At 37.5% G+C, this 25,762-nt stretch overlaps 1 protein-coding gene across 2 annotated transcripts in view; it reads right to left on the bottom strand.

Moving 5' to 3' along the window:
- The window catches only part of LOC104955165 (leucine-rich repeat and fibronectin type III domain-containing protein 1-like protein), a 136,818-nt gene that overhangs the window by 61,177 nt on the left and 49,879 nt on the right, over positions 1-25,762 (bottom strand). For both annotated transcript variants that reach the window (XM_010782412.1, XM_010782411.1), the window contains exons 2-8: positions 21,514-21,616; positions 8,083-8,299; positions 6,769-6,920; positions 6,324-6,577; positions 5,914-6,157; positions 5,640-5,797; positions 4,007-4,387 (exon numbers count right to left, since the gene is read on the bottom strand). In XM_010782412.1, coding sequence (XP_010780714.1) covers positions 4,007-4,387; positions 5,640-5,797; positions 5,914-6,157; positions 6,324-6,577; positions 6,769-6,920; positions 8,083-8,275 — 1,382 coding nt within the window. In that variant the 5' untranslated portion in view covers positions 8,276-8,299; positions 21,514-21,616. The remainder of the gene's footprint in view (positions 1-4,006; positions 4,388-5,639; positions 5,798-5,913; positions 6,158-6,323; positions 6,578-6,768; positions 6,921-8,082; positions 8,300-21,513; positions 21,617-25,762) is intronic.

Consider the following 25,762-nt stretch of genomic DNA (forward strand, 5'->3'; position numbering starts at 1 on the left):
GTTCCCTGTCAGTGTTTCATTTATGATGTTTCTTAATTATTTTTGAATGTTGCATTTTACTGCTGTACATGCTTAAAGTTGCGCTTGTATAAATTATTATATACTTATTATTTTTTATATACAGTACCAGNCCAGATCTCAACCCCATAGAAAATCTTTGGAGGGAGTTGAAAGTCCGTGTTGCCCAACGACAGCCCCAAAACATCACTGCTCTAGAGGAGATCTGCATGGAGGAATGGGCCAAAATACCAGCAACAGTGTGTGAAAACCTTGTGAAGACTTACAGAAAACGTTTGACCTCGGTCATTGCCAACAAAGGGTATATAACAAAGTATTGAGTTGAACTTTTGTTATTGACCAAATACTTATTTTCCACCATAATTTGCAAATAAAGTCTTTAAAAATCAGACAATGTGATTTTCTGGATTTTTTTTTCTCATTCTGTATCTCATAGTTGAGGTATACCTAGGATGACAATTACAGGCCTCTCTCATCTATTTAAGTGGGAGAACTCGCACAATTGGTGGCTGACTAAATACTTTTTTGCCCCACTGTATGTGATGAAACACACTACGCCCACACCACACATGCATGACACCTGTGTCACGTCACACAATGATATGGAGTTTAGAGTACTGCTGTGCATGCCTTTTGATGTTCTTCACCCCTCACATTCACACAAACGCACACATTATTTTAATGAAACTAGGTTAAACAGCAACCTAGAGTGCTGTACTTGGAAGGCAAATCATGAAATAAAATGTATTGGTCTTTGTATTTTTCAATCACTCTTGGCTCCCAGTTTGACAGTTCTCCTTTACTTAATCACCATTACTTGTGTAGCTTAAGGGGAAAATAAAAAAACGAATAATCTATTGCAATCAGGTAATTATTATGTTCCTTCTATAAAGCTGTCAGCCCAGTTAGACTAAAAGCAAAGGCGCTGTCCCTCCTGAAAAGGCCTATTAACTATGAAACACAGTAGTACATTAAATAAAACTGACACCTCCTTGAAATCCAGGAATAAACCAATCAGCACACACATTTGAAGAACATTATGAGATACGCTGGGAAATGCAGATAACTCTGGGGAAATAATGAAGGGATGTAATGTGTTGTAAATGAAAACAAAGAAAAACAAAACTTAAAAAGGAAGCTCATACTGTTAAGTTTGTCACATGTTTAGAAGAAAATATGTGTATATGTATCTCATTCATCCACTTTGTCCATTTTTTTGTCAAAATGTAGTTTACTTTGAATTAGTTTCACTGTATAATGTTTAGATAATACAACATACAAATAAACTATTGATCAAACTACATTTTACCTTTCCTGGATGGATGTTATAACATGAACTGTCCATTGCTCTTTTCATTACGTGTGTTTTTAGCTGCTCACATTTCAAAAGAAAGCTGACAAGTAGTAGCTTTCGAGCAGACAAATCACAATTTCATCTGAACACACCGCCAGCCAATAGATCTAAAAGCTTAGTTCATGTTTGAGTCAAGGCATTGAAGGAAAAAGGAACATATTGACACTCCTGCAGAAGTCTGCTGCCATTGTTGGCACTTAAACTGACATAAGGGTTTTGGCTAATAAACAGCTGTTATCTGGTCCAGTGTGCACATGAATACACACATATTGCAGGTGTACACACGCATGCACGCACGCACGCACGCACACACACACACATGAATAGGCATTGCTTATGTAAGACATGGGGCCGGGAGAGCATGTCTCAGACACATGGTTAACTAATGCACTTGGCCAATGGTTGTCTATGGACACACACACCATCACACACAAACTCTCTACTCTAATGGCATTGATCGTAAGTAGTCGGGCTTTTGAGACTGTGTTTTGAGAGCCCTCTCTATGCTCTGGGCTCCTCAGGAATTCCCTTGAGGATTGGTGATCTTTCTGAAGTGGAAGTAGAAATTCAGCTGCCTGCTTAGATACAAGTTAAATATAAATCAGACCAAGGGCGGTGTGTAGATCACAGGATGCTATGATCTGGATGTTCTGTCTCGAAAGATTTACTCAGTGGGAGGCGGGAAATCAAGAAATGATTGAGTAAATACATAAAATAAGAAAACATATTTAATGTTTTTATCTAATAGACATGTTGAGGTTATCATCACTGTGTCTATCACAAACCAATCTTTCCACCCTTTGGTTAAAAAGTAAGGACACTCTTTGATTTTTTCCTGTGATGTAATGCATTATAAATGTATCCTTAATGCCCTCTACTCTGTTATTTGTCCATGGCTAGGTTAACCTGCACTAATATATTATTCATACATCTGATAAGATTTTGTTTTTGTCAAACTTTTTTGTTATCAATAAGAACAGATTATGCTGGATGATAGTCCAGCATAGTTTTCATGAAAATCCCTTTATGGTTTAAATGGCTATCTAATAGGAATGGAAATGCATCATGCTTCAAATGTAAATCATTTTGTTTATCTAATGAATGCTAGCCTGTTGTGTCTAATTTCACACAGGTGTTTGAGAATGGTGTGAGCCTCAGGTGTTATTCCATTTAAGTTCGGAGTTGCACAATATACAATTAATATGCAATTAGTGATGTAAAAATGCAGAGAATCAACAGGAAGTTTAGATGTTCTCACTAATTGCATCCAACCTTGAATAGGCTGGTGCATATGGGAGGTTGCTATGCAGGATATTGGTTGCCATGCTTAGTATTGTAAGAGGTGGCTTGTCTATCCTAGTTCATTGAACTGTCTCAATATCAAGTGTCCTCTCAAGCTTAGAAATAACATCATAATCACTTTTCAGACAGGACCACCATTTCTAGATCACACAAATTAAGAGGGTTAGAATCCCCATGTACTGTGGATGGATTTAACATATTATATCACAAGTTCTTCTTTCGAAAATAGTTTTTCCCAAGAGACCATTTCTGCGGTTGATCAAGAGTAAAAGGACAAGCTGAGCTGAATCGGTTTCAGATAATTCTGCAGGGCAGCGAAGGCTGATTGTTTTCTGTGATTACAGAAGTAAATCATTCATTGACATTTACACATTTATAACGGTCAGCAGCACTTGTGTGGTATTATTAAAGCCAGATGTAACTCATAGCAAGACCTGGGATACTTTCCCAATCTGTTGCCATGACAACTCCACAACATATGAAAACTCTTCAGAACCGAAAATAAATATGGCTTCACTAGGCTTTATGAGATATTCGCGCAAAATGGTTGCCATTGATATACCTTGGACTGCTCTTAAAATCCTTTCGATATGCTATTGATACCAATAGTTCACTTCCTATTTGTTTAGATGGGATGAATGCATGCTGTATGCAGTAGCATGTTGTGCACGGCAGAACAAAGTACCTGTTTGTTTTAGGGATCTTTTACATTATCCATGTAATCTACATTGAAACATTTAAATTCCTGGACACATTGCAGCAGTTCAATGGTCATTAGTTCAATGTGTTGGCATTAAGTTAAATCTGACAAAGTAATGACAAAGATCATCAAATGTCTAAGTCGAGTCAAACCAAGGATAATATGGAAAGATGGCATATTTATGAAGTCATGATGTAAATATCAGCAATGAAACACAACAAGGTCAGCCCACCAGTGCAGCACAGAAGGAAACTGACACACAAATGTAAAAGCCCTACTCCCCACATTTGGCAAAGGCCCATTGAACCCTGCAATGGCACTGTTCCACTACAGACGTCTTTATCATTACAGTTGATTAGACTTTTACAACTGGATGACTGGCTTATATCCATTTGTATCATCCATCATCTGCTCTCACCCTCATAGCAGCAGCTGATGCCTTCTGAATAACTTACACACAGCTGCAGACAAACACACAAATGCTCACTCAACAAACACATGTAGGGAAATATATATTTTTTTTCTTACCAATACTCCTTTAAGAATAAAAAGTCAAAACAGCTGATAATATCAAATAAAAGAAAGACACACACAGATAGACAGATCTAAAATGAGAGTGTAGATACACATACCTGTAAACAAGTGTGTCATCTCCAGAGCTGTTGTACTGGACCTGGAACATCCTGACTCCAGTTGTAGGCGTCTGAGTGCTCCATCTAATGAGGGCAGAGTTTCCTGTCAGTTCCACCAATGAGACCCTCCGGTCGGCCCCTCTTGTCTCGTTGTTAGGCAGGGCAACCTTAGAGGAGGTTAGGATGTCAGACGGGGCCGGTTCAGAGGAAGGGTCTCGGCTGCGGCTCGTGCTGTTTGCCAGATGGGGCACTGCCGTCACAACAAGCTCCACCCTGCCCGTTGATTCACCTGCTGCGTTTGAGGCAATGCAGGTGAAGTTACCTGAATCCTTTAGGACTGTTACATTAATCTCCAGGCTTCCATTAGGGAAAACCAACGTTCTGAAAAAAAGCGAAATGTATCATAAAGTTAATAGTAATAATTAAATATGAGATACATAAAATGTAAATATACCAGTGTTGGGAAAATGCTGAATGTATTCTTTGAATATCAGAGTAGCACATGATAACAGAGGCCTAACTGTAACTGTGTAGGTAACCAGATGTATGATTACATGGATGACGGTCATGAGACACTGTGTTTTACATACGATAGCTATGTACGATTAACATGATGACACAGCCCCTAAGGAGATAGGCATATGACTGTCATGTTTATTGCTTACGCAGGCCTTAGCTAATCTGAACTAAGGCTCAGAATACTGCTTTGAACCGGTATACATTTATCTTGTGACTGAATAACACCCTCTCTTGTATATAAGCATGTGAAGGACACTGATCTCGGAACTATGTTGTCCCATGCAGCTCTGTATGTGATGACTACTTCCATTCTTGCAAGGCTAATAAATGCATGTATCCTGATATTGAAGTTCAAGCCGGTGACAGGTGATATTTTCTTAACAACCAGCAAAGTACATACAACAAAGTAAAAAGCATTTAAAGTAGAAACTGCATTTCTGCCAGGCTGGGGGGCTATGTTGTTGACTCTTTGTAGGCTTCTTCCACATGAATATGATAATCAACAAACATTATATTTGTCAAGATACAAGATTGCGTCACTTCCGTAAACTGGCCTTTTCCTGTCAAAATATTGAAAAATGCAAACGCAAAACCAAAGAGTGCTCAAGCAAGGAATTATAGGACTGTCACATGTTTTTTTGTAATACTATCAATCTTCAAAAACAGATGTTGTATATGCAAAACCATAACTATAAATGCATATCTCTGACATGTGTGCAAAGAAGTAGGTTACCAGATAGAAGTGTGAGAAAGGTGTGACCTCAACAACTACCTTCTGATCCTGATTCACCTTTTGCCCACACGAGTAGTGTGCCTACGCCCTAATACTACAGCCAACACAAAAATTAAGTGAGAAACACTGTCTGACTTTCTAACTTGCACCTTGGCGGAGAACACTAAGCCTCAGCGGTACATGGAGAAATATTTGAAGAGCCCCTCTCTTGCCCCTGCCAACTTGTTTGCCAGGTTTCTGACATCATTAAATATGGTGAAGTGCTCTTAGGTGAAAAGTCACATGCCATGAATAAACACCTTGCCTTTTACATTTGAGAAACTATTGAGAAAATAAATTCATTTCAGATGTAACAAGACTGTATGAAAACAAAGTTAGTACCTGGTGCCATTAGATATGAGTCGCCCTTCAGGGTTGATCCAGTGAACTTCAGGCTCTGGATCACCATTCGCTTTGCACTTTAAACTTGCATGTTGGCCTTCCATAGACACTGTATGTGGCGACTTACGGGTCAAAACTGGTGGGTCACAAATAAACTCCTACGGCAAAAAGAACGTTTTGATTATTTAAATGACTATTATTTAAATGAGTAATATGTGTTAGTTTCAAGATGTTTTCAATATTTGTATTTGTTTTCTTAAAGTTAAAACTGCACCTCTTCAGGAATGGTCCAGAAATACTTGGCACTGAGGTCAGGGGGAGAAGCGCATGTCTCAAGGTCGTCTTCTCTGGTCAGTCTTCTCAACCACAGAAGTTCACAGTTACAGTGAAGGGGGTTGCCACCAAAACTTAATACCAGGGAGGTGAGGGGGGAGCCTTTGGACTTAGCATAAACTGGAATTCTCAGGAACAAAGGGTCCGGGGGGATTTTCTTCAGCTTGTTGGATGTCATGTCTAGCCTGTGAAAGGACCGAATAGGGAGAAAATGAGAATAGGATAAAAGAGAGCGGAAGAAAGAGGGGAACTTGTTCTTTATCCCTAGATCAACAGCAATTGATCCAGTTGATCAGTAAAACATCCTTTGCATTTATACATTCTTTATCATTTGCTCCTTTAATTATTTACCTGGCTAGCTTGTGTAGGTTTGTGAATACACCTTGGGGAACATGTTCTATGAGGTTGTGATCCATATTTAGGGTATTGACATTGGTGAGGCGCCCGATCATGTCCCAAGGTGTCTCGGCAAGATTATTGTAGCTGAGGTCGAGATCCTCCAGTGTGGACAGGAAGTCATCAAAGGCATGAGCAGATATGGAGTGAATCTGGTTGCTGGCGAGGATCAGGTGACGGAGGTTGGTCAGGCCTTTGAAATGGTCATCCTGGTTTGAGAAAAAGCAAAACTGCTTTGAAAGGCATCAGAGTAAGAGCATTACATATCTATACTCTATGTTCAGTGAATGTTTTAACCACCCATCTTTAGTTCTTTAAAGTTATTTCCTATTTAATCAACAGTGAGTTATACATCTGATTATTAATATCATCAATCAATTTATCTATCCATTAGTCTCACCTTGATAACAGTTAATCTGTTAGAGTCTAGGTGGAGTGCTCTCAGTCGTCGCAAGTCACTGAAAGCTGAAGGGAGGATCTGACTGATGGTGTTTCTCGACAGGGTCAGATGTAGCAGGCTGGTCATGTTGGCAAAGTCCTTTCTTCGGACAGCTGGGAGTAAACAAAATGAACATAAAGAGACGCTCCATCAACTGCATCCCAAGTGGCCAGATTACATACAGTATTATGAAATCAAAATATATGGATATCGTCGCCCAGACATCCTCTTCCTATATCCACATTCGGATTAGCAACTTGAAACCCAAGAATGGAGTTGGAGTTGAGAGACAATGTCTATGGCCAAATTGTTTATCTGGATATCTGTTTACAGAGATTAAAAAAAACAAAATGATTATGCGAGCATAGCCCATTGGATCCGAGATTGCATTTTGGTATGTGTGTGTCTTCTTTCTCGCAACCAAAGCCTGCTAAAATGTGATTGGTAAATGCTACTCAGACTACAAAAAGGAAAACACTTGATACTAGAATATCATCCTCTTCCTTACTTATTCTGCATTCATATGCAGATATCTGTTTATAGAGATGATATCTAAATTGATAAAGTCATGCCTACTCAGCTCAAGAGTTCAAATCCTGAACCCTGTGACACCCAGATTATCTGGTATCCCCCAAAATAAGATACTGAATGTTTCGTTTTGCTAAACTAAAATTGATTTGGATGTGACTTGCTGTGCGATACTGTTAACAGTGCATCAAATTATCTCCTTTTGGAACCTGTGAAAGCAGTCTTTATTTTTAGCCTGTGTGTCTTCATCTTTGGCAAACCATGGAATAACATTTCTTTCAAATCAAGCTTCAGAATATTATGTAGCTTTCTTGGTAAAATAAAAGGATAAAGCAACACTGAGTCCTTAAAAATTACGTATGGTTCAATGTATACAATAAAAGTATTTCTCATCAAGAGAAGATTAATCATGAATGAGATTTGCTTGGCTGAAATGTATTCAAAAGTACACATTTTCAAAAGTAATACCACAAAACAATGTGTAACTTTAGCCAGCATTTGGGGGCTTTCAATCGTGTGACATACTCTGCTCACTGCATCCAATGTGACCTTTGAATATTAGAGGTATCTTTAACCTGTCAATATATAACACCTGCTGTCGCTTAATATTATTCCAGCAGGTTCACACTTGAATAAATCATTGCAGTCGATGAAGATAAGGAACAGACAGGATCATGCAAAGTGTCTTAATACACTGCGTTGATTGATGGTAAAACGGACTACAGGATGGACTGGAAGGTACGTTACCTGTAATAAAGTTTTCTTGGAGCCGTAGCTCCACGGTGCGCCGGTCAATAGCAGCAGGAACAAACAGCAGGCCCGTCTTGGAGCAGAGGATAGCGAGCGATGGAGAAAGGCTCTGGCACATACAGCGTTTCGGACACGGCTGTCCCCTGCATGCTGCTGCCAGCAACAGCAAAGAGAACCACAGCTGTTCCATTATCCTCCACTGGGAGCAGGGCAACTGGAAGACAGAAGGAAATAAGCAATGAGTTGATACAGATACAAAGACATCTGGCAGCACGTCTCTGGCCTGCTGAGAAACTGCAGTAGCTTGGTCATTTGGCTAGTCTGCTAACCGCAGCAATCCTAGCTTTTCCATAGCCCTGTGGCCGAAGTGACCCACAGCTGGCAGAGCTCTATAGCATCTGCAATTCAGTCTCGATACAAGGACATTAAATAAGTGATGTGAGCTGGTCTAAAACTGTCCTTAACATACAGTTCTAAGTGCTTTGCTACTACTAGGTCAAGTTTACTGCAAGAAAAAAAAGATGAGTAATGGAAAAACCTGGGTGTGGTCTTGCCATTATTTTCACATACCGTAATTTTCGGACTATAAACCGCGCCTTTTTCCCTATTTTTCGACGCTGCGGCTTATATAACGGTGCGGCTAATCTATGGATTTTTACAGCTAATGGCCAACACCTTTAACTCTATGCCGGGCTCTATGGCCGGTCCGCGGACCCCCACCTTTAAGCGGCGGGTTCCAGCAGGAAAAGCTGGAGGCCGGAAAAGAGTGAGACAGGTAGCGCGCAAAAGTAAAAGTGGAACCGAGAGTGGTATGCCGCTGCTGCGGCTTATATTCAGGTGCGCCTTATAGTCCGAAAATTACGGTAGTTTGTCTTTTCACGCTGAACCATATTGAAATAATTAATATCTGTGGCTGTGCCCTGAACATATAATCACAGTTTACTTTTACCAAACAAAGAAACTAAATAAACCAAAACCATGGGCAGAATGTGTTTATAGGCTTAAATAGTTGACTCACAGTAAATACGATATTTCAAAGTCAAACTTCTATTGAGAACAATGCTACAATAAAGTCACAATGAAGCAAAATGACAAGTACCAAGGCTTAGAAGCTATAATATTACACAATGATGTGGGCTCATAATGGGATTTATCATTGTGCGGTTGCATAGTTAACTGAAATCTTTTTAAACTGAAGATCTTTTCGTGATCAGTGCTTGTGTGATTTTTGGCAAGATGTAATATAAATGTGGATATTCAAAAAAGAGGTGTATAGATACAACATGGCTAATCCAAAATAGCTTCGTGAATTTGTGATCCTATCCACATCAAAGGTCTAAGTATTGTGGACTACTGCTTTAGTCTCATGTGCTTTAGTCTCATGTGCTTTAGTCTCATGAATGCAGTTCTTCTTAACAGTGCCGGCATGATGACACTCTAGGACTCGGGGGACTCACACACAATTTAACACAGTTCTATCAAACATTGTCAGACTGATTTCTCTCTTTCCAGTTTGCACCACTTTAATCCCCCCGGGGCCATCCTTTCCTCACTCAATACCGGTTTCCAACAACACCTGTCTGTCTAACAGGTGTGGCACAAGTTTCCCCAGACAAGTCACATTTACAATTGCAATAGATGTTGACCTGTATCTGGGATGACATGATGTGGTAGAACAGAACCGTGTCTTCTCACACTCTTTTTCCATAGTTCCTCACCTGGCCTGGAACCACTGTATCATAGCACAATCATACACCATGATTCAAAACTTAAAATAAAAAGTACTTCACTATCTTATGTTAAAGAATTGTAATGGTGTGTATTCGACAACCTGATTAAAAAGGGTTTTCTGCACCAAAACCCTGCTTTGGTTGTGTGCTTACATTGAACCTTTCTTATGATAATCACATGTCTCAGGGAAAAATAAAGTCCTTGGCTATATGAATGAATTCAAATTTTATAACACATAAAGAGAGGGTCACCTTTCGGCTGCAGTTTAGTTAGTATTTATGCCATATGCTTTAACAGTGTGGCAAGAGACCATCACATTCTACCTGTCAGATTTATGGAAGAAAGGTAAATATGGATCCATTTCTACTTTCTAACCCTGAAGACACGACTCAAAACCCATGGTGTGATATGTGTGTGTACCATTGGGCAGCAGTATATTAGCCTGCCCAGCTTGACTACCAGGCTAATCAATAGCATTGAATGTGTCATCAGTGGGAGGCCTGTGTAAAGTACACCCCTCTTTTCTTCTCCTCTCTTGGTACTTAAAACCCCCAGCAGAACATGTGTATCCATGGATGTCCAAGTACTTCCGCATCAGACGACACCAGGCTTTTCTATATGCTTGTTTTCTCTTAGATTTTATTATCTTCCATTATGTAATGTTATGACACACAAAATGATGCTCTGTACTTTGAACTTGCATGTTTTCTGTTCTTAAACAATGAGAAGAATCGAAAGAAACAATGATAAACTGTACATATACAAAGACACTTCAGTGTTTACGTTTTTTCCATCTCAGACTTTTTCTCTAAAAAAACAATAGCTCTCTCCATTACTCTTGATTATTCCCCCAGTATATTTCCCCATCCTCATCCAAATCATACACCACATTATTCAGCTGATGTTCCCTCAATAATACTATTATACTATGTGTTCCCGCTTTACTCACTCCATCATCCCTAATTTCACCCATGTGTATACGTCATACTAGACAAACAATATGAAGTAATTTTCTAGCGATATCTCAGTCTTGCCATTGTTTGTATCACTTGAACCTCCTTCATGAGACATGAGCTCCCATTCTGTGACACTAATGTTGAGAGCGAAAATGTGGGGCTTGCATTACATTTATTGTTGATTAAAATATTTTATTTGAGATCCTTAAACAATCCTGAAAAGAATGAAGCCGAAAGTGAGTGAAAGGGTAATGTTGATTTACATTTGTGATACACATTTCTCAACCAGTGTTACCATAACATTAGGATTGATATTTCTACTCTTTTGAGTGGAAACAAGTTAACATTACCATGAAACCATTGATCAAGAATGGAATATTGATTGAATAATAATATATTTCAACTTGACTCAGTGGGAGCAAGTTAAAAACTACACATTTGATTAAAATATTGATTGAATAATACATTTTGATTGAAATATTGATTGAATAATACATTGTATCATTACATGCACTTGTGGCTGAGGGATCAAAGTGTCTACATATAAGTAATACACCATTTGTTATACAGAATATGATAGGAGTTGAGGTTAAACTTAAAAAATGAACAGCCCTTCAGAAATAATTGTATATTGATTTTCAGAGCCAATATGATGGACATATTGCAGATCAAGTATATAGTGTGCTATTTTAAACATAATATTGGTCTCATCTCTCATGGCTCTGTTCCTTTTTAACCTTTGTTAATTAAGCATGGTTTCTAAAGAGGGTATAATTCTCCTTCTAAGCACTCCACAACGTTTGCTTTCATATTTAATGCCTTTTTTAATAATGACCTATTTCACAGGCTTCATAACTAATAATTCTCTTTTCTCAGACTCTTCATGCTGGTTTTCCTCTTTAATTATCTCCCTGTGTTGCTTACTTTTATGATAGCATTATTGTTATGTGTCTTGAATGTGTTAATGTTGCAGAAAATGGTGCCAATGGTGAGTTTGAATGCACATATCCCTCCCTTGGTTCACCCACTCAACCTGCTCACATTCGTACAGCGTAAATGTACAGTATAATTACAGTTATATTTTAAACATTTAGACACACCCCATTCAGTTCTCCCACACATCAGACTGTGTGTTTTTTATGCTTTTCAATTACGGACGTATGGGTTTTTCTGTGTAATTTAGTGAGGCTGATAGTGATCAGTCAACCACCATTACGCACTGCCATGCTCGTTCAGCTGGGGAGAGTTAATAACACAAGAGAAAACAGATCGGAGCTGTCTGCACTTTTTATCAGTTAGAGTGCCATTTACAATTGGTTGCAATGGTTTCAATGACAATCTAATGTTCTGCCAAAGCTAACTATTGAGATATCTTCAGTGGAGGGTATAACTTGACAGTTGTGTTTAGATCAATGAAACTCCAGTTGGTTTAAATCAGCTGTGATAGTGACAGGCTGTCGTATACACCCTCATATTAAAAGTGTTGTACTGCAATAAAGTCTTAATAATGTTCACAGGCTTGCTTACTGAATCATTGTATTTTCTCAGGCTGTCCATGCTTGTTTCATTTCTTCCTCATCCATCCTTCACCTGGTCCCACTCACTTTAAATGTCAATAAAATGGCACAAATATACACATTTTAAATACTTATTTACAAAGGGTTGCTTTATGCTGCACACATTGGGAGCATACTGTCATGTTAGGCTAATATCAGAATTGTAACACTTGTTAACAATATTACTTCACAGGGATGTGGTGACCCCATCTTTGGCCAACTTCTAACCCAAAGTGGCCATGTTGGACCAAGACATGTTATTATTATATTATTATTGTCTGGTGGCCTTACATTGAGCCAAAAGAGAATCCACCCTTTTGGGAAAATGTGGGTGCAACCCCCTGACTACTTAGTAACCGCCAATTAATCAGCAACATGTTGGCATTTACATGGAACACTTCTGACTGGGGAAAGGGTTATGCTGTGATGGTTGACAGCCGTTTTAAAAGAACAGCCCTTTCAGCTTCATCAACATGTGCTGCAGTTCATTAAACTACATTAAACCATGCTGACAAACTATGACACTCCAATCATATATGCAAAAGAGTAACTCCAGGGGTTTGAATCAGAATAAAATGCTTTTTAGCATGCTGCATTCATGCCTCTTTTTGATTTCAATTAAGAAGACTTATCACAAAGAATGATGTGTGAATCCGTCTTGACTAAGCTCGTAAGTGTGCATTATGGATAAAAACAGTGTAGCAACATCAACATGAACTGGTAAATCAGACTACACATTACACTAGCCACCAAATCACAGTCATTGTTTATTATTATGTCAGGTCATTAAAATAAGGTATAGCATAACATTTTCTTTATGTCTGAAAATTAAAGTAATAAAAACGCATTCCAGCATCGATGTGTTGTAATTACACTGGAGAGGTCTGCATTGATATTCATTTTTTACAAGTGGCAATAAGAGCTGCCAGAATGTTGGGGATGTCTCCAGCAATGACAAATGTTAATGTTTTTATGGTTTCACAAAGTAAGGCACAAACACACACTGACAGTCTCTTTGTTTTGCCTGACAGTCTGATCTGTGGTTTGCATTTGTGAATCAATCAGCTTTTTCCAGGCAGAGTATTCTTCAATGTGTTTAGGGCAGATATAGTGACAAACTTGGATGCTACAGTGCTATGCAAATTGTATATGCTAGAATATGAATGTGCACTTTTCAAGAGCATGCTCATTAGTTACAGGAACAAAATGTAAGAGATACATAAAGGACTTCAAACACAGCTACATTATAGGTTCCATTGCTATGGAGAAAATAAAAACAGCAGCATTGTTTAGAGTCAGTTTTCAGGGTATTGAAGAAAGCAGTAATTAGCAACATACACTGCAAAAACACGCTGTGCGTGTTATCTAAAGGAAAACAGCTCCTTAAGCTCCTTTCTCAGTGTATTTTTCTCTACCTTTTTGCACTTAATCAATGAAAACAAGGATATGTCTTTACTAATGTGTTTATTGTAAATATAGCAGACTGCAAAGCTACACTGTTAAGAATGTAAGAAGGAGGCAAAAGCTTGAGGCTCCTTTTGATTACAGAGGAATGTCTTCTGATTACTGTAAGTCTGTGCTCTTCAGTCAGGATGAAACAAAATGTGATTCTCTGTGAAGTGCCCTAAAGCAAGTTAGAACTCATTTATTGTATTGCATACATAATGCAGTTACAGAATAATGGAAACCAAAAGAATAAAACCGCAATGTGAAAATGGTTCACATTTAAAGAAGATCCAAAAGCAGAATTAAGCAGCGGTCAGAAAAAAAGATTAGAACAACTCGAACTGTCACACACACACACACACACACACACACACACACACACACACACACACACACACACACACACACACACACACACACACACACACACACACACACACACACACACACACACACACACACACACACACACACACACACACACACACACACACACAGGCTGATGTTGATATAGCAGGTAATACGCATACTATATCATAAAGGTACCGTAATGCATCACCTATGACTGAGTAAAAAAATCACTACTTCTATTTGTATGGATCATACATCTGAATTATTATGACATCAATGGAGATTGTAAAAGCAAGTCTTGTTGTTGATTGCTGGTTTTAAAAGTGTTCAAGCATCCCTGAAGTATTCCAATTTTGTTTGCATGGAAACAACCTGGGGAGTCTAAAGATCATACTTCAGCAAAAGTAATTATCACTCACGATTTTATCTGCTTTCATATGCAAATACTTGTCTCTGACAGATGCAAACCAACTTTGAGTTTCCAAATGTCTCTTGTAAAATGTTTCCAAGGCATTATTCTCGGTTTATACAAGGTTTGTTGGATAAACAAACAATCATCCTAAATCATATCCTAAAATAAGAATATTAGAGAAAACAGGTTGAGTGGTTTTCTGTGTTGTTTATGCATACAGTATGTCGTTTTAATGCAATTTTAAATGTATTGTAGAGGGAGTAAGCCCTGACTTTGAGATCAAAAGTTGCCAGTGGAAATAGAAATTATCACCAGAGGCCGTTGCAATAAAATCTCTCTCTCACTATANACACACACACACACACACACACACACACACACACACACACACACACACACACACACACACACACACACACACACACACACACACACACACACACACACACACACACACACACACACATACACATACACATACACATACACACACACACACAAGTTTATGAAAGGGATGGAGAAATATGTAGCATAAAATACTTTAGAGAATTTATCACGGAAAATATTTAAAGTCTGAAGACATAAGGTTGCAGTGAGTAAGATGGGGGGGGTGAGAAGATGACGGACAATTGAGTTTGTGATTTTGTGTTTAAAGACAGAAATACTTTAGTCTTATTCAAGGCTTGGCTATAATTGTGTTCTGGTATGTTCCCTCTGTGTTTCTTATACTTCTCATTTTTTTAAAGAGCATTTGAGTTTGGTACAGCACTTTGGTAAGATTAGGCTGTGTTTAAACGTTCTGCAGAAATAAACTTTACCTATCAATGTACGTTTCTCCACAGAGTTCACATCAGTAAAGCTTAAAAGTCAAAAACATTTTCAGAAATAACTTACTTCCATGGAAGACACTCTAGTCTAGGTCATCTGGTTCCCTGACCTACATGCTCTGCTAATACCCCAGAGTGATGGGATTATGGGAATCATTTTTCAAAATGATATCTGAAGTTCCAGAAACTAGTCCAGATGCTGCCCCCAGAGTTTCGCTATCTCTCACTTTACAAGGTGAGGCATGATTGTAATCTCTGAGCAGGCCAATTCCTTCTCATTACATTCCTTAATTGAATAACATATATGTATATATATANTTCTTTCCTTTACGTATGGTTAAGATGATGTTGTGTACAACAGTAAATCAGAACCTGGTATTTGAGTGTAAAGTTTGAATTGTAATCAAATGGCATGCTAATTTGATATTGACTCCATGTATGTGGGTCCAACCCCTTTAACTCCCGTTTTCTCATTTCACGTTCATAAGTATGAATACATCCTTATTGAGCCTATTCCAGACATTGTTTTGTCCATTATTCTCTGTCCTGGAGCTCTAACTGTCAGGACCAAGGTGATAAATATGTGGCTGTAAAGGTCAATCCCCAACATTTAACACCAGTGTGCAGGAACTTCTCTTTGGTGGACTGATGGTCGATGGTTTACCTCCACTGATCAGCCTATTTGGCTGCCAACAAAACCCCCCTTTACTACAGTTTTTCCAGCCTCATTAAGATAATGACTCACTTATTTACTTCCTTTAATTTAAGTGTGGCATTTCAGTTAATGTTTATCTACATACTGTAGGAGTAGTTTTCTCTTTTGTTTTTAACACATCCAATTAAGGAATGTGTCAGAAATTCCCCATTTAGTGTGTTTTCTGTAGGTCCACTGAAGTGGCATTTCTCCAAAGCGACTTCTCCTTTCCCTCACGAGATTAAAATAAACATTCATCAATCCTCCAGTAATGATATCCATTCTTCAAGAAATGGCCTGTTAACCAGCTGAGATCAAGAGTATCCAGCTGCTGCCTTAGGGGAAAAACCGGTCCAATAAAGTCATTGACAAATGTACTTACAAGAGAACAGTTGAAATCATAGGATATGAATGTCATTCTTATTTACTAGACTATATATATAGATATATATATATATATATATATATATATATATATATAAATATACCTGTGTGTGGGTTATTTGTTGCCACATAGAGCTCACTAAGGAAAAAAGTTGTAGTCATTATTCGTACTATTAGACTGCAAATTGACTGCATGTTATGCATAATGACTATCTAACCAAGGTAGAGACAGTAATGATTTGGGGCTGATTACTGTGGGATTGCTGTCGCACACTTTTTAGTGGGCTTAATGAACTGTCAAAATAAAGGGAGTTGAATACAAGCAGGGCAATATTAACAGCTTTTGACTTATTAATTAGGGTTTGATTGACAGCTTCTACTTCTACCAAAATGTATTACACTAACCTGGTAAACAGGCCAGAGATGGCTTTAAACAAACCAAACAGGGTTGCTTTGAAAGACCCTTTACACTGCCCACATTGAACATGTGTTCTTTAGATGATCTGAACAGCAGCACTCCTTCAACATCATTTGATACAAAACAGTGCAAATCTTTTTCTGAATATAATAACAACACATTTTCTATTTGTTTACATATATATTGCACAGACATGTATACCCACAGTTGCAAATGCCTTTATGCATGCACACCCACAGACCATCTAGTGAATACATTTGTGTGAGTTTGACGACAGATCATTTCCATTCAATCATCTGGAATAGGATTAGACATCAGAGAGAGGATGGATTCAGAGATTACATGGTTTGCTGTGCTTCCTTGGTTGCAGAATAAATAAAACAAGGTCCTTGAATATACTTAAGGCTATTGAGAGCTTTATAAGTATCAGGGTGAGATAAATGAAGTCCTTGAAATGTCAAAAACAGCCCAAATGGTTGTTTCACTGACAATCAAAGTTGTTATTTATGGCGGGAGAAACCCTGTTATCAAATATGTTTAAACATGTTATTTCAAGTATTTCTGTGATTGTAATGGTCAAACATCTTGACTTATTCTGACATTTGCATGATTAAATTGTGGCAAAAAATATTTTTTAAAACATATACCGGTATGTGTTTCTCCTATAGAAACAAATTATTGATCATTAATGAGCAACAGCATCATTTTATAATGCCTACAGCGTGTAAGTGTGTCAGAGCTGAAAGACTCCATATCGGTGGGCCACAAGACTGGACAGCAGAGATGTTTGAATTTGAACACATATTACATATCATAGAGTATCTAAGAGACAGCATGCATTTTTACTGACATATTTTCTTTGAGTTCGCCCACTGTGATAAAAAAAAAACCATGCATGTTTGGCATATTTGGTACATTTTAAACATGTCAGGCACACATATGCAATAGCCTTCATCAGTGATGTGCAGTGTTTGACATAAGACCTGCGTCTGATCAATTGACGTCACCAATCGATTTCCATAATTGGACAACTCTGTAAGGCCAGCTGCATACTCCAAACTAAATTGAATCTGGCATGTTTTCACAAACAAAACTAAATGTTGCGAATGAAAAATGGACAGGCTGACCAAGCAAACTCGAAAAATGCTCAATGCTTTGTTCACTAATTATTGATACATTGTCTCCTAAGACTAGTCAAGAGCCTCATACTCTTAAGTGTATCTCTTGGCTTGAAACATTACTTTATCCTCTTAAGACTAACAAGCTCTTCCAATTGTACAAGACATTTAATATCTAGACCTAAGTATTCATTCAATATTTATGTTGACATCTAAAAGTGCTCTAGTTGCTAGAAATCTGAATCTTCCTGACACATTTAAGATCAACCTGCATTATCCCCAAATAAATGGCTATGCATCAGAATAAGTGGATATGCATTGTTTCACACAAGTAAGATGTCAACCTGTAACTTTAAATTAGAGATGCTTGACAATAAGAATTGACTTGAGCGCTTTTTTAACTGTGAATAAAAACATAAAAAAGGTGAAATACTGCTGATTGAAGAGCATAAACCCATATGTATGTATGTATGTGAACTCTATGTATGCATGACATACACATACACTGCACTTACAGTATAATAAAATAGCAATTAAAACCACACGCACGCACGCACACACACACACACACACACACACACACACACACACACACACACACACACACACACACACACACACACACACACACACACACACACACACACACACACACACACACACACACACACACACACACACACACACGCACACGGAATCAGTGTGACCTATTCCAGTCTCTCTATACTTGTGAACTTATGCATCTTAAACTCTAGAGATGTAGACTTCAAATATCCGATTCTCCCACATCAATCCCCTTCAATTTCCAAGATAACTGATCTTAGATAAGTGGAAACTTCTTTGATAGCATGCTGCATACTTTATTCTAATCTATGAAAATATTTCACAAGGGGATAAAGAAATAGAGATATGCTGTATTGTGAAAGATACCAGATAGTTCAAATGAGAAATGTTGAGTTATCTTTGAAATTATAAGGCAGATAAGAAGATTGTTGTTTGACTCTATCTCTCGTTGAAAACTATGTAAAAAGTTATTTGAATGTCAAAAATGAATCATTTGAAGTTGCATCAGTGTAAGATGAGTATATCTGTTTTATTTCTCTGCAAGGTTGAAACTACTTTACTGAAATATAAAATATCTTGGATGTTTTGCCGTTTAGCTCACTTTAATAAACTGCTCAGGGCATATGCTTTACTTGGGTTTTTGTGGAAAATAATACATAGCCAGAAAGGAAGGGAAGGCTGCAAGCAGGAGGGGAAAACATACAATGGTGGTGCAAATTGTACCGCAACCTCTGAATTGTTCTATGTATAAAATGATGTGTAAGCCAGTAAACATACTCTGATACGTTAGCTGTAGAGAGAGTGTGTAGCAGTCATAGGACCAGTTTTGACTTGTCTTCAACTTAGATGCAGTTCAACCTCAGTGAAACTACCCATAGCCACATTGACTCTGATTGAATCAAGCATTTATGTCCTTGTTTATTGTTTTTTAAATGTTTCTTGAACTTTAACTAAAATGTACAGTTGCATTTGAACGTGATCAATATGCCATAGTAGCTGTTTTTATAAACCGGAACATGATGAGAGAGCTTCATTCTCATAATGTCTATAAACAATGAAAATGCTGACTCTCGTAATGAATAAAACACTTATTTATGTTACAAAAACCACAGTTAGCTGACTGTGTAAAACTGAGAATAATATAAAAAAGTACTTGCCCTTAAAGTTTGACTTTAAAGTTAAATATCAGATAAAGGATGATCTTAAGAGAAGCTTTTATTTTTTTTCTTTAAGATTTGAAGTTATTTTTTGTTTGATGTTTTTTTCTGTTAACTATACAATCTCCTTATCCTCCACGTACAGCCAATGTGTGTTTTGTTGAACTAGGATGAAGTTAGATAGGATCCCAAAGTTTGCACATGCAATGCATACAACTATTTAAAAAAAATTGGGGATTTAAAGCAATAACAGAATGTATCGTTGGGAGAAATTGCTCACCTCCAATGCCGAAAGATGTTTGGAAAACTGTTATGGCTTTAACTGATTGTCTGACTAGTCTTTATGTCCGCTTTTTGAATGACTGCCCGAAGTCCCAAATGTATGGGATTTTGAACGGAAAGAAAGGTCAATAAAATACAGTTGTAACCTTCTGCTCACCTGAAAAGCCAGCCAGTAGAAACTAAAGAGATAAATGAACATCTGGGGTCGATGGTTTTTCTTGTTGTATAGTGAGTGACAAAATACACATGTATACTATCCAATCAATTCAAATCTTGATGTTTCAATGTACAAAGAATCATGGCGTATCTGCAGGTTATCTTTCAAGATTTATAGATCATGTTGGTTTCAGTATCTGAAATATTTAATTGTATGTGACCTCTGTTCCAACTGGTCTACGGGGTGAAGCCACTGCGAAAAATAAATATCCAATGTCTACAATCTGTTCCTGTGACAACCCAGCAGGGTTATAAACATCACAGCCTATGCTTGACTACATATTTGTGAGAAAGCAAAATGTGTAGTCTAATAGATTAATGACTAGATTACAATTTCAAAGTTTTTATTTTGCATCTATATATCTAGCAACAATATTAAAGCTGAATAATAAGATTAGTCTAATATTGCTTCAGCCAGCACTGAGGTTTCCCTTCTATGGCAAGTGTGAATGTCCTACTAAGATACTGTGTTATAGTATTTGAGACAACAGCAGGGAGGTTTGACAATTGATGATCTGTAAGTTATGTAAATATGTTGATAATAACAGCTTCGACAAAGGTTTTGAGTGTGCTGGATGTATAGGGTTTTACTCCCTCTTTGATTAACATCCATCAAAATATCCAGTATCAATTCCACCATCTGTGCTCTGCTGAGCTGCCTCGGTGCAAACCTGTCTGGCCTCCGTACTTTCACAGCCCTGCTAATTTGTCTCTGACAGAAGCAGAGTACAGAGGACCGCAGCGCTGCTCTTATCAGACATACACACACAGCCACAGCGAGACAGCATACACACATGGAGAGATTTACATCCACATGGGAATAAGTACACTCAACCTCTTATTACTATGGAACATCGGGGAGGCAACTGCATACATTATAAACCCATTTACTTTCACACATACTGTACACATGCACATGAAGGATGTTTAACAAACTCATGCCTAAGTACTTAAGGGGAAAGCAACCATAATACAAAACACATACATGACGATATTCCAAAAGTAAATCAGGAACTGGCACATCAAAACTAAAAATAATATTTCTAGTTTGTTAGTGTTAGGAAAGTATATTATGTCTGTATGTTAACTGTATACAACGCAACATTAGGACATACCCTATACTTATCTTACTTCCCAAAGGGAACCATTAACATTTGATTAATTTACATTGGCAATAAATGTTTCAGATTCACTTTAAAAGAAACAAGTAAGCACAATTCTGAACAGAGTTAATATTGCTTCGCTCCATTGGAACATTTCAAAAATGCATGCAGGGCAATAAGCAGACTAAAAACTGCTAGTGAGTCCTTGCTTACCTCTATGTGATCTGCTGTGATTTATTAGGACTCAACATGAAGATACATGGTTGTGACTGGTAGATGCACTGAAAAGATGGCCCGGGGATATAGATCCAAAGACCTGAGGAAAGAGCACAGACAAACAAGACATGGGTTAGTGCGTGATTGTTTAAAGGAAAGTCTAAAAGCCACACTTGCGGCTCTGTGAGGCTACTTAAGAGGATCAGTGCTTTGAGCTAAATGCTGACATTAGCTTGCCAAAATACTCATGATGACAATCTTAATATGGTAATATTTAGCAGATATAATATTGACCTTGTTTGCCTTCTTAGTTAAGCATATTGGCAAGATAACACTTGTCATTCTAAACCTGATGATAATGTTGGATAATAATCTAGGGGATTACTAAGTGAATGTGTGTACACTATATTTGCAATCAATCCAATAGTTGTACAAATATTTCAGTAAGGACTAAAGTCGTAACCATGTGACATTCGGGCCGATTTGTTCACACGTAAACATAAGCCGTCCAACTAATGTCCAAGCCTTCCTGCCACCAAAGTTTAAGGCTGACACTTCTTCTTCCTCCATTTATACAAAACACAGAAGTAGCTTGGCTCACTTATCTGCACTAATATCGGAACACCCCAGCTTGATGCTCATCGTCCAAACTCCTATAAGATGGGGTTGCGTGGCTTTCAATCCTATTCCGTGCCACACAATGTCTCAACTCGATAGTATATCAATTTGTATTTATATTGCAATAAATCTACAAGCTGTCTAAAATAAGACGTCAGGACCCCAGTGCTACACCCCACTGAACTGAAGAATGTGGGCACTGATGCAAAAGTTATGTCAGTTTTTAACAATTCATCCCAATAAGAATCAGAGTACTATCAAATTGAAACGGACAGTTTGCTTCAATAGGGCAGTACATGGCTAAACACACACACACACACACACACACACACACACACACACACACACACACACACACACACACACACACACACACACACACACACACACACACACACACACACACTTTTCAGCTCCACACTTTATTCTGCCTCCAAAACAATTATCCACAAGGGGATACTCTGTGGTATGATATGCTGATGCTGCAGCCATGTGTAAGTCCTTTGTGGCAGGTGCTGCTAGCTTCAATGAGATACTTTATGATAGCAAACCTCAGAAGAGTGTATTTTATAAACCACCAGGGCTCCATCTTAAAATACTATATTGCCAATTGTTATCTATTAAGCCTTGTAGGTCTTGAGGGAGGTAAAGTAATTTGTAATGATACTAATTTGTTACCTTGTATTCCGAATTTTTAACCTGGAGTTTACTTAATTAATCTCCTTAACTTAATTAACTGTGGGAACATTGTGTGCCCAGTGAATTGCAAAATTATGCTCATGTTCAATTATTTGATTTGCTTCCTCCTTTCTCTTTTGATCAGGAGCACATCTTCCCTCCTTAAACCCAACCTGTGTTCATTTGAGGTTCTTTTTTCATTTTGTTTTAATGTGAATAGATGTCTTACCTTTTAAAATATGAATACATTGTTCACACAGTGTTTTGTTTACTACCCAAAGTCCAACATAAACACACATACGGATATCAGAATGCTGTATGAAATCCATACAGTTAATTTACACTGTATATTTTATGAAAATGCAATGTCAATTTTGCAAAAACAATCCTAAACAAGCCAGCAAAAAGTAAAAAATGGCAAAACAATACTGAATGCAGCATTACAACGGAATTATGAAGGTCTCCCTTTAAAAACAGATCGTTGATCTCAATGGGATCTTCACCTGGTTAAATAAAGGCTACAAACAAACAAACCAACAAGACTGTATTACATTTTTAAAGCTTTCGTCGACTTCGCTAAAGCAAAATTCCAATTGAATTTAACTTCTCAAAAATCATTTTTGCTTAGTTTTATTTTAATCCTTTCATTAACCACCTTTAGGTATTGCTCTGTCATTTAAAAACAATGCCTTATCGCCAGCATCACACTGCTCGTCTGTATTGTATGATCTTGAAAGTCGTTGGTATTCTCCTCAGTTTGCCTCTATATTTAGCATCTGTTCTCTCCACTCAGCTATTTTAGATTGTGGTGAAATGACCTGTCAGTGAGCCCGGTGTTAGCGTATATATGTGCATGTGCATGAATACCAAATAAAAGAGGGACAAAGGGAAAGTATCTGTTTAAGTACAAAGCAGAAGGTGTGTGAATGTGTGAGTGTGTGCATGTGTGTGACATCTCGCTGATACTTTAGCTTTGAACATAAAAGCCTAATGTGAAAAAAGCAGCATCAGAGGTCTACATTATTATTGGCAGAACAGCCAGAGTGAAGCACACACCCTACTGCTTCCTAAACAAAAATTCACCTGCTAGCGTGTTTGAACCTTTGGCTTTTTAAAAAAAAAAATTAAGAATGCATTAAACTACTCTTTTTTTCCCCGCAATAAACATATTTTCTTACATTCCTTATCATTACATTACATTGCATTTAGCTGACGCTTTTATCCAGAGCGACTTACAATAAGTGCGTTCGACCAACGATCCTCTCATATCAACTATAACTTGGCATCCTCTCTGTGATACACTTGTTGTTTTCCATTGTGTCTTTTCTTATTATTATTTTGTTTAAAACCCAAGCTCACCTTCCAGCTGCCAAGTAGAGCTGCAGAGTTGTTAATAAATGCTAACTTGGACTTATCAGTATTTTATTTAGATGGCAAAGTGTTAACTACAATACTGAATGTTCTCCTTTATGGTTAGGTGAATAAAAATACATATACACATGTTTTTTCATATAAAATACACTCAAACAATTAGTTTCTGTCTCCTATGCTCTGTGCGTGACACAGCATGTGCTGTACATGTACCTGTCAACCTGTCAACATGTCATTGAGCCTGCAGGTCTTTGACTGTTCCTGCAGAAACTGTTTTTCAATTTCCCAACACCTGTATAAAACCTCAACCATAGACCACACCAAGCATGTCACATTAGCATCATATCCCGAGAACAGATTGCCCGATAACAGCAAGTTGACTTTGTAAATCGAAACTGATTGAAACCATCTGCTGAAAAATGCTCTTGTCTCACACTCTGTCATGCTTGGAGTTAACATCACGCTATAGTGTTGCAAGAGAGGCCTTTTATTTAACATTTAACAACAACAGGTGTGAATTATACCTAAAAATGTAGTGTTCAATACTGTCAGTGACACTCAGGGCCATTAAATGATTTCACTTCTTAAAGTCCTACAGTTATCCTATGGTAGGTGTCATGTTGGATTGAAAAGTAGTAAAACAATTTAGACCTTTAAAGGGTTGCTTTTCTGTGTGTGAATGAATTACTTATGTGTATTAGACATTTTAAGGCTAAGGCCTTTCACCTGAAATAAGTTGCTCAAATATGTTACTGCTTAATTTTTTTATTTCATTTTCAGTCTTTATTTCGAACAGATTAAAAAATAACAAATAAAAAATAACAAATGTGAAAAACAGAATACCGTATTGTTAAATACAGTATTTATCCACATTCATGGCAATATTTGTATATTCAACAAAAAACAAAAAAAGTCTTCATATCAATAATAATAAATCATATGTGTCCAAAAGGTAGTAGGAGGAAGCAAATGCTTATTAATTCCCACCCCTTACTTGATCAATGATTGTCCTTTAAATCATTATGCAAGTTATTCCTACATAGATTTACATTTATACATACATATACAATCATTTCTCATCTTCAATCACCTTTCTTCATTCTCATATTTTTCCAAAAAAGCGTTTCTGTACATCCTTTTAAACTCAATTATGCTTGTGCTTTGTTTTAACTCCTGCTCCTGCTTATCTGTACTTCAAGCAAATATGACAGTAAGACTGAATAGATATAGATAGATAATACATAGATCAGGTATGATTGACACATATAGTACGTTTCTTAGTCATTAGTCATAGGCATTTATAAAGAGGAATTCTAAAACATGCCCAAAATATTTCAAATATAGATGCTGTTTTAAGTCTTTTATCTACAACAGAATATGCCAGCATTGAAATGAGATGTGCTTTCTTATGGTTACCTTTTAAAATGGTTCAACTTAGAGTGTACATATTTCAGTGTAAGATATGTTGTTGTCATTGGGCACCTTGCTCTCATCTTTCCCTTCTCCCCTTCTCTTCCATTTCCCATGACACACTGAATAGGGCTCATCTTAACCCCTCTTTGTGTACATGTACTCCTCT

This window comes from Notothenia coriiceps, unplaced genomic scaffold, assembly GCF_000735185.1.
Source record: "Notothenia coriiceps isolate Sejong01 unplaced genomic scaffold, NC01 NC01_scaffold00024667, whole genome shotgun sequence".
Lineage (NCBI taxonomy): Eukaryota > Metazoa > Chordata > Actinopteri > Perciformes > Nototheniidae > Notothenia > Notothenia coriiceps.